Genomic DNA, 10,670 nt, shown 5'->3' on the forward strand with positions numbered 1-10,670 from the left:
CGGTGATCCAATGGCTGCCATTGCCCTCAAATTACATCTAAAAGCCTATCCACAGATTGCTTTACAGAGTGCCATGCACCCTTTGGTATTTAATTATTTATTTACTCATCAATTTATTTATTTTCCGGGGAGAGCCCTCTGGATGTTTTGTCAGGTCCATTTTAGTAACACAAATAATCATATTAGCCATTAATTAAACTAAAATGCTGGCATCCATGACCCCTCCCACTACAAACCTTTCTGCAATGTAAGCACAATGAATTACATGACACAGTGATGCAATGCCATGAATATATCCTGCACACCTGATAATACCAGTTAAATACTACTTTCCGAATTTTTTGTGCTGTTTATATACACTAGATCGGTGCCCGGCTGTAGAGCACCGAGTCGGTAACGATGAAAGTGCCCGGCTATGCAATACCCGTTGTACCCGTGTCAGAGTACCCGTTCCACCCATCTGTCTGTGTCCCTTTTATGCCCATATATGAAGATTTCTGTATCCGTCTCTGTGTCCCTTTATTCCTATATATGGAGTTATGTGTCAGGCATGCCCAAATATGACGTGTTGTGATGTCAGAACATGCCAGCTCCATATAATGGAGATATAGGAGTGATCAGGTCCAGATCCCGGGCAGAGGCTTTTGCGCTGGTTCTGGACAACCTGCTATCCGACGGACTCGACACCGGGCACTGCACTCCCTGTGGGGGTGTGGAACGCGTGTGTCGAATTTGAAGTCTGTGGGGCGAACGGTTCTCGAGTTACGTGGATTACAGACGTACGTACAGGGACTTGGTGCAGTTATTGAGAGTAGAGAGTATACCCTGCAGAGACAGGTTTTGAAATATGTAAAACCTGTTATATGCACATGCATGCATTTTGGTATAATTGCTTTTATGAATTAAACTAAATTGAGTGTAAATATTTAAATACAGTATTCAGAGTTGGACAATGATTAATAATTGAAAATTTGCTGGTCTTAGGAATACAAATAAATGACACAATTACACTTTGTAAAGTCTATGAATCAAACTTTATTAAAATAGTGACTTGTTGAGAGAAAGCTGTAGGAGGTAGAACAGAGCTCAGCTCACATTGCATTTGTTTCAATGTAAGTACATTATCGGACAGTATCAGACACAGTGTACAGTATGAGATCATGTGATCAGAGAGACAACTCGAACAATCTTGAGATCAAATTTGATTCAGCCTTTTCTGTTTTTTTCTTGGTCAGGTTTTCCTGTTTCACGATTTGCTTTTTCTAAAGGAAGTCTTTGCATTCGTACAGCTTGTTAATCCTCAGGATGTCGATATGAGACAAGCCCTGTGTCTGGCCGATATGCACGTTGGCGTTTGGGATGGGGGTCATGCTGTCTTTGCCGAACTGGGTAGAGAAGGCCGTTTTACCGTAGTGCATGAGGGAGGAGTAGTCATAGGGTGTGTCCAGGTTGTTGGTGTTCTGCTTATAGAAGTTGTATTTCATGTCATTGTCGATGTTGTCCCAGTTGATGCGGATGTAGTCATCACGGTCGCTCCTGGTATGCTCGTGCTGGAAGCCCAGGGCATGGTTGATCTCGTGCTGGATAATGTCGTGCCACATGCAGCCCATACGGTTGAAAGAGAGCAGTTGCTTGCCTCCTAATCTGCCTAGATCAGACCAGCAGCCATCACTGTTCACAATGCTGATGTAGTCTTCCTCATACTGACGTGGCTTAAAGCGGACACAGGTCTGGTCGTTGAAGGTCTGCATGGCTCTTTGAATCTTCTTCCTGTCCCATCTGTTGAAGTCCTTGCTGAGCGTGTAGGGGATCGTCACCAAGCCATCAAAGCCTTTCTCCCACAGGCAGTTGTAAGTGAAACAGGTCATGGCGTTTCTGGTTCTGGGAGCGACCATGTCTCCGCCCACAAGGAACTGCCTGGAGCCATTGTTGGAAGTCAGAATGATGGTGCTGATGTCTGCCCGGACTCCAGATTCACGTCTTTCTTCCAGGATGTGATGGGCCTGGGAGAGGCCCAGCAGTAGCAGGAGGCTGAAAAAGATCTTCATCTTCTGGGTCCTTCAGGGGTCTTTCTTGGTCCCTGATGGTGCTGGAGAGCCTGTGGAGAGGATGCTGGGAGCTTGGTGAATGAGTCTTCTGAGTCCTTAGCTTTTATACTGACCTGTGTAGGTGTGTCTGCTGGAGGATTAAGGGTTGTGTCCAGACTGCTAAAGCCTAAACAAACCTGTGAAGGCAGAACTCCTCAGACCAACCTGTTGTTTCAACAGGGTCTGTATTCCTCAGTCATTAAAGGACAACTTGTGTTGGTAAATGGGGTGGGAAATAACACATGGTTTGTATTACATGTTAGACATTCAGCTGACTCAAAAATGTGAAACTTAAAACACTAACATTGTAATAATACCATAGTAGGCCTATGTGACTGTTGCATTTATAAAGGAAATGAAGTATGCCATAATTCCATCTATAGATTTAGATAACACAAAAGTCTAACAACTGTATGTTAAGCAAGGGATAATACACGCTGCGCCGGAAGTTGAGAAACAACACCCAACAGCATGATTAAACACTGAGGCGTAACCACAGTTGTTTAATGATCCTGAAGGGGGTTCGTTTTTAAACACGGTGTATACTATCCCGCTTATTACACGACTACTTCATAAATTAGTTAACCCATTCAGGCCTGACGTCGAAATTTAAAAAAAAAAAGTTTTCTAAATCATGACAATTTTCGGAAAGATTTAAGGCACATTTTAACGATTTTTCAAAAATAGCAGACCTACAAGTTCATAGCGCGCCACTCGGTGGCGCGCTATGAGCTTGTAGATCTGCTATTTTTCAATAGCTAAATTATAACAATGTTTAAAACACCAAAACGGGTTCCCGCCCCAAAATGGGTTAATGGTTAATGTGGTTAAACGCTAACGTGACATGGATGCGTTCCAGGTCTCAATGGATTAATACATCGATCCAAATATAACAACAAAATTTAGTATTTCCTTACAGTAATGAAAATATTCCATGAAAGTGTTGCGCTGGGGGGACACGGTTGCCTCGGAAAGCAAGGAAGTGTTGATTAAATAGAATACATTTTTAATGTTGCTGAATTGTTTTTCACTATGAAAAAAAGAAAAACATTCTAGAGCAAGAGCAATGACATTGTGTGTTTGTTTACATGACAAGATAAAGCAGCACAAATGGACAGGTGCTCTGAGCCTTTGATTAGGCAGTGGTCTGTTATATAGCAAATGGTCATTATCAAGAAATAACACACTGCTGAATTCAGCAATTATTGACCAATCAAAATCAAGCATTCAACTATTATTAAACAAGTTTAATAATAGTAAATAAGACATAAAGCAAATTAATGAACATGTACTTACATTTACTTCACTTACTGTTAATGTTGCAGTTAATTATTATTATTATTACTTTGTTTGTAATATAGCTTTGCATGTTTGGCACAGATGCAACCAATCAAAAAGTTAAATCAGCCAATCAAATAATACTATGGGAAACAGTAAGCACAGAGCTTATACATAATTAATTAATCTTAATAACATACATGTCTTACAATCTGACAATAAAATGTGTTGCTATACCCTTATGACACATAAGGTTAATAAGCATCTTATAAGGTCTTAAGTTCCTTATTAATGCGTATTAGTCGTATGATACAACAATACATGTGGATACAATTAGCCTCATTACCAATTAATAAGGTTACTAATACTACGCATCTTACAGTATGGGAATTAATGTAGGATGTTCATTTAAAGCAAGGGTTTCCAAACTGGTCTGAGGAGTTCTGCCTTCACAGGTTTGTTTAGGCTTTAGCGGTCTGGACACAACCCTTAATCCTCCAGCAGACACACCTACACAGGTCAGTATAAAAGCTAAGGACTCAGAAGACTCATTCACCAAGCTCCCAGCATCCTCTCCACAGACTCTCCAGCACCATCAGGGAACAAGAAAGACCCCTGAAGGACCCAGAAGATGAAGATCTTTTTCAGCCTCCTGCTACTGCTGGGCCTCTCCCAGGCCCATCCCATCCTGGAAGAAAGACGTGAATCTGGAGTCCATGTAGACATCAGCACCATCATTCTGACTGCCAACAATGGCTCCAGGCAGTTCCTTGTGGACGGAGACATGGTCGCTCCCAGAACCAGAAACGCCATGTACTGTTTCACTTACAACTGCCTGTGGGAGAAAGGCTTTGATGGCTTGGTGACGATCCCCTACACGCTGAGCAAGGACTTCAACAGATGGGACAGGAAGAAGATTCAAAAAGCCATGCAGACCTTCAACGACCAGACCTGTGTCCGCTTTAAGCCACGTCAGTATGAGGAAGACTACATCAGCATTGTGAACAGTGATGGCTGCTGGTCTGATCTAGGCAGATTAGGAGGCAAGCAACTGCTCTCTTTCAACCGTATGGGCTGCATGTGGCACGACATTATCCAGCACGAGATCAACCATGCCCTGGGCTTCGAGCACGAGCATAACAGGAGCGACCGTGATGACTACATCCGCATCAACTGGGACAACATCGACAATGACATGAAATACAACTTCTACAAGCAGAACACCAACAACCTGGACACACCCTATGACTACTCCTCCCTCATGCACTACGGTAAAACGGCCTTCTCTACCCAGTTCGGCAAAGACAGCATGACCCCCATCCCAAACGCCAACGTGCATATCGGCCAGACACAGGGCTTGTCTCATATCGACATCCTGAAGATTAACAAGCTATACGAATGCAAAGACTTCCTTTAGTAAAAGCAAATCGTGAAACAGGAAAACCTGAGCAAGAAAAAAACAGAAAAGGCTGAATCTAATTCGATCTCCAGATTGTTCGAGCTGTCTCTCTGATCACATGATCTCATACTGTACACTGTGTCTGATACTTTCCGATAATGTACTTACATTGAAACAAATCAACTGCAACGTGAGCTGAGCTCTCTTCTACCTCCTACAGCTTTCTCTCAACAAGTCACTATTTAATAAAGTTTGATTCATAGACTTTACAAAGTGTAATTGTGTTTATTCATATGTCTAAGACCATCAAGTGTTTATTGATCATATTGTCCAACTCTGAATACTGTTCATTTCATTGAAATATTTACAGTCAATTAAGTTTAATTCATACAAGCAATTATGCCAATACTAGAGCGGTGCCCGCTGGAGCCTCTACAGCGGTGCCCGTACTTGGAACGATGCAAGTTGGAAATGCATGCCCCACCCAGATATTATGTCTGTGTCCCTTTTATGCCCATATATGGAGTTATTTGTCAGGCATGTCCAATAGAGACTATGCATACATCAGAATGATGTCAGAACCGGCCAGCTCCATATATGGACACTGGACAGGGGCCCTGTCCAGAGCCCGGTCAGAGGCCTTTTGGGGCAGTTCTGGACAACCGTGGGTCCAACCGACTCGACACTGGGCACTCCCTGTGGTGGTGTGGAACGTGAGTGTCGAATTTGAAGTCGGTGGGGAAAACGGTTCTCGAGTTACGTGGATTACAACAGTACACACACACAGATATATTTGACCAGCTTAGTGGCTTTGTGGTTTGCGTGTCCGCCCTTAGACTGGGAGGTCGGGGTTTGATCCCCAGCCGGGTCATAACAAAGACTGTAGGGGAGACCCAGTGTCTCCCTGCTTGGCACTCAGCATCAATGGTTGGAATGGGGGTCCCTGCTTGGCACTCAGCATCAATGGTTGGAATGGGGGTCCCTGCGACATACTAGCATCATGTCCAGGGGGTGTACTTGTACATTAAGCTGCCTCAAAAGGCTACTTACTTTTTTTCTTCATATTTTGAGTGTACTAATGTGCAACATTAATTGTTTTCTCACCCAACAGTAAACAAACAAACATGCAGTGTATACTATACAGGGTATGTGCACATTTCTACACTGACAATGTTTGGACTTTTAAGATCTTTTTAATAAAGTAATGACTTACTGCATCCAAAGTATTCAACTGAGGAATTGGCATAGGAGATGAAAGATAATGGCTGGTGGTTATGCAAGAACTGAGAACATAAGGAGACAAGAAAATAAATCATGCAAATAGACCACGGATATGCCCTTTTAATAGCAAAAGTTGCCCTCCCACATTAGCTGCATGTGCTAACAGTCCCACTCAGGAAACTAATGCAGAGAGCGTTTAAATGTGCAATTAATCTTCCTAAATTAAATTATGGCGGCTGAAAACAAGCCACTTTACCTGCTGAACAGTGGACTATTAATGGGGAACCAGAGGAAAACTGTTCTTGATAGATATCCCCCTGAAATCGATTTGGCTTCAATCTGTTAGGAAGTAAAATGCATAATGCATGGGACGAAGAGAGTCGAGCCTGCACACCGATTGCATTGCCTTGCCTATTTCTACCTTATTATTATACCACATGCACCCTAGTATCCTTATCATAGCAATAGCATCATGAAAACAAAGCCGATCTACAAGTTCACAATGCCTCACTTGTAGATGAGCTATTTTCGACAAACGGATTCGGATCAAGTATACACCCCTGGGGCACCCTGGTCAATGAAGTATATATACCTGTAATGAGGTCAATTTGTGTGTGTGTGTGCACGTGTGTGTGTGCGTGTCCCTGTTTGTAGTCATTGATTGATTGATTGAATAGTTTATTAGACATAAATGTAAAAACAGCAACAGAGTACAGAGTACAGACTTGTTTCCATTTAGGCAATGCACAATGTTTGCAGTATGCCATCACTCATCATCATAGAGCACATTATACTGTATACTAGGGCTGTGAAATGGCTTCCTCACTGTATAGAATGTAAAGTCCAAGGAGAACATTGCTGTGGTTGCAGGACATAAGTAGACATGTCATCTCTACCCCCATTCTCTCACTGTGCATGGATTAATGAGGCCTTAATAGCCCCAGTCATTAGACTGGGTGGTCATCGACTAGATTGCACAGCCCAGGAGATTTTTCCCCCTCCATTTTAATAGGAATAATCGCCATCAATATATATGGACATTAGGTCCATATACTGTATGGGCACTACATCCATTTCTTGCCGGATATTCCCACACTATGCAATTTGATTCAATTTGAGCCAATCTAATTTCATTCTCTTATCACTTCCTAGCTGCTCTCCTTGGCGGTCCGACGGTATCTCCTCTCGTCTCATCATATTGTCGCTGTCGGGCACAAACCTTGTATCTCTTTTTGAGTGGTGTAAACCACTCCTACAACTGGCTTTTGTGTGCATAAAAAAATGACCATGGTTGCTATGTTCAAAATAATTTCTGACGTAATTAAATCACACCCGGGTGAACTGGATGACCGTAGCAACCGTGGTCATTTTCTCTGCACAAAAAAAGCCAGTTGTGAAATCACATCCAGGTGTGATTTCATTACGTCAGATCAGAGCTGATCAGGCTATATAATACCTTACCTTATATAATACCTCACATCGGACAAAAACTCCAGCTGAATCAACTTCATGGTCACAAATCATCACATCAGAAGACGAGTCTACCTAGCCAAAGATCTTTAACGTCAGACATTACGTCAGACCACAGCTGATCATGCTATATAAAACCTTACACCACTCAGTTCACACGGGTGTGATTTTTGAGGTACGCTAGGCCCTCCAACGTCTGGCTAATGACATTACGTCATATGGCAGCCGGTCTATGGACTTTTAACACGTATTGTGCCCAGGAGGTCCCTGCACACGTATTTATAATTTCACCCGTAGGAGGCCCAAGAGATGGGCTGAGATGCCCCTCACTTCACACGAGTGTGATTGTTTGTGTTTTTTATTGCCCTACTTTGTCATACAGTGTCACACAAAACACAAGCGACACGTTGTGAGCTGTAGATAGGCCATAGGCCAGTGTTAAGTGTGTTTGTGGAGTTGATACATATTTAACCAATGAAAAGAAGTCTTATTGACAGGTCCTTGTGTCTAAATAAGAACCACATGGATCCATTGAAACAAAGGTCCTTATTTCCCCTATTTCCTAAAAAGTCACAGTTTTGGACATACAAGGTTTCCACCCGACAGCGACAATATTCTATTAGATTTTTGACTTTGCCTGCCGTTTATAACAGACGTGTCTATTCAGACAAAAAAAGGCCTTTGTCAGCCATTCCAGGTGGGAATTCTCTAAGATAACGATATTAAACTTCATCCATAACGCTCCTGGATTCTGCCCCCGCCTGTGACCTGCAAGCTGCTGATACAATGACAGTCAGGGAAGTGTAAACAAGCCTTCATTTCACAACAATTAACCAAGAGTCATTAGGGTGGCAGTCCATAAATCATTCCCCTGACAAGTACAGCACTCGCACGCATATGCATACACACAAGGTTGCGTGTGATTTATGACACACACACACACACACACACACACACACACACACACACACACACACACACACACACACACACACACACACACACACACACACACACACACACACACACACACACACACACACACACACACACACAATTATGAATGTCATCCCATACGTTAATAGACCAAACTACTACGTAGGATAATACATAAACGACACATTTGACACGCACGCCACTGACGCAAAAACTCACAAAAACTGCCTGCCACGGTTCTATAACCCCGTGAAGTCGCCGGTATTAATCACCTTTCTCTGTCTCATGGTGATTATGAACACATTAATCAGCTGTGTGCGTTGCGTGTCTGCCAGCTGGAGCTGCGAGCAGACCTACTAGAGCAGGGAGGTGTAGAGGAGTGAGATGAGATGGAGAGGAGGACGAACGGAGAGAAACACAGGAAGTATATATATATACAAGTATGGCAGAGAGAGAGAGAGAGAGCGTGGTAGAGAGTTTACACACGGCATGTAACACCCAATATAAAACACTTTCAGTCCACTCTGTGTGGAAATGGTAGTGGAGGAGGGGGAGGAACTGGGCTGACGATGATTCATTATTCCCAGCCACCCACATCAGCCTCACACAAAATATATATATATATAAATATAGAAAATACTCTATATAAGGTAGCTACATGAATGTCGTGGCAGCAGGAACCTCCAACACATGAAGGCAGACAGGCGTGCAGTTTATGCAGGTGTATCGCCGTGCATGTGCGTGCGTGCGTGCGTGCGTGCGTGCGTGCGTGCGTGCGTGCGTGTGTGCGTGCGTGCGTGCGTGTATGGTGCAAGTACCTACAATGAAGACTACATTTATAATTAACATAAGATTAGCCAAACGGGGGCATCAATGGTGGGCAGTGCTTGGCCACCACTCTGAGAGACTGCTGCCACTGTGGAGACTGGTGTTCAATTCCCGTATGGTGTGTCACTGGCCACCGAACATTGGCCAGCAATTGGCCTTGTTTGCAAGTGAGAAATCAGCAGTACTACAGGTTTGTTGGGGTTGCCTGTTCAACTGGGAGTAGAACTGGGAGGGAGGACAGCATGTTCCTCCACACTCCTTAAGCCCTCCCGGTAAAACTCCTCACTGTCAGGTGAAAAGATGCAGTGAGCGACTGTGTATTGGAAGCCATAGTGGCTGTCTGTTTACACAGCCAGAACAAACAGTAGGGGTTGGCAATGACAGGGACTACATAGAGAGAATTCGTGATGATAAAATTATGGAGAAAATGAAAAGAAATGAGAAAAGTTAAAGATTGGCCAAACTGTAGGGCACTCCATTATTATGCTGTTAATTCGTACAGTAGCAATACTGCCTCATCAAAGTTGGTATTGTGACTAGGGATGGAGCTCGTTAAGGTTTTATTGATAACGATCACCTTATCGAGCAGGCTTATTGAGCCAGGTCCTTATCGAGCCCACTACTATCAAGCATTTGCTATTATTTTGTGGAAAGAACAGAACCTTATTTTTATTGGCCAGTTGTGAGAGTTTGTATGCCAATAAACAGTTCTAAGGTGTATACACATTACACACACACACACACACACACACACACACACACACACACACACACACACACACACACACACACACACACACACACACACACACACACACACACACACACACACACACACACACACACACACACACACACACACACACATATGCTTATTATATTTGAATAATCTTCTCTTTATTTTAACCAACCAAGACATCCCTTTGCACTATATTTTACTATAGGCCTTATACAGTACCTTTCTAACAGACAGAGGGAACTGTTCATTGTGTACCGTCACTTTAAAAGTGAAATGTATACATCATCGTACGGCGGTGTCGCGCACCAAAAATAGCCAATCTACAAGCTCACAACGCGTCTGGTTGCACCGCGTTGTGAGCTTTTAGCTCTGCCTTTTCAGCAACGATAGACTGAGAAGTTGCACATTACGTGACGTATTATGTGAGACTATTCAATCGATTTGCGGGAGATACAGTATTATAACTCTATGGCAGGGAGATGTCTATGCATTGTCGAAATGCTCCCTTTCGTGCATGCAACAACTGTGGTAGGCTACATTATTGCATTTAGCTCCCCTCTTGTCTTTTTTTTTAATGTTACCAAACTTTTCACCCGTTCCACCATACTTCCACCACGGCAAACGATGACGAACCATGCGACCACCCGTCGCGTCCAAGCCCCCTTTATAGCGAGCGGCCCATGACGTCAGCCGCTGCGGCTATACCCGATAA

General features: G+C 43.3%; 1 protein-coding gene across 1 annotated transcript; it reads left to right on the top strand.

Annotated features, from left to right (window-relative positions):
• Positions 1-3,996: 3,996 nt before the first annotated feature.
• On the top strand, positions 3,997-4,782 carry LOC306938038 (hatching enzyme 1.2-like; the record flags this gene model as incomplete). Its single annotated transcript, XM_079522059.1, has 1 exon — positions 3,997-4,782. One exon carries the CDS (start codon positions 3,997-3,999, stop codon positions 4,780-4,782), a length of 786 nt encoding a protein of 261 aa, XP_079378185.1.
• Between the last annotated feature and the right edge of the window lie 5,888 nt (positions 4,783-10,670).

This window comes from Electrona antarctica (genome assembly GCF_951216825.1).
Source record: "Electrona antarctica genome assembly, chromosome: 15".
In the NCBI taxonomy this organism is placed as follows: Eukaryota; Metazoa; Chordata; class Actinopteri; order Myctophiformes; family Myctophidae; genus Electrona; species Electrona antarctica.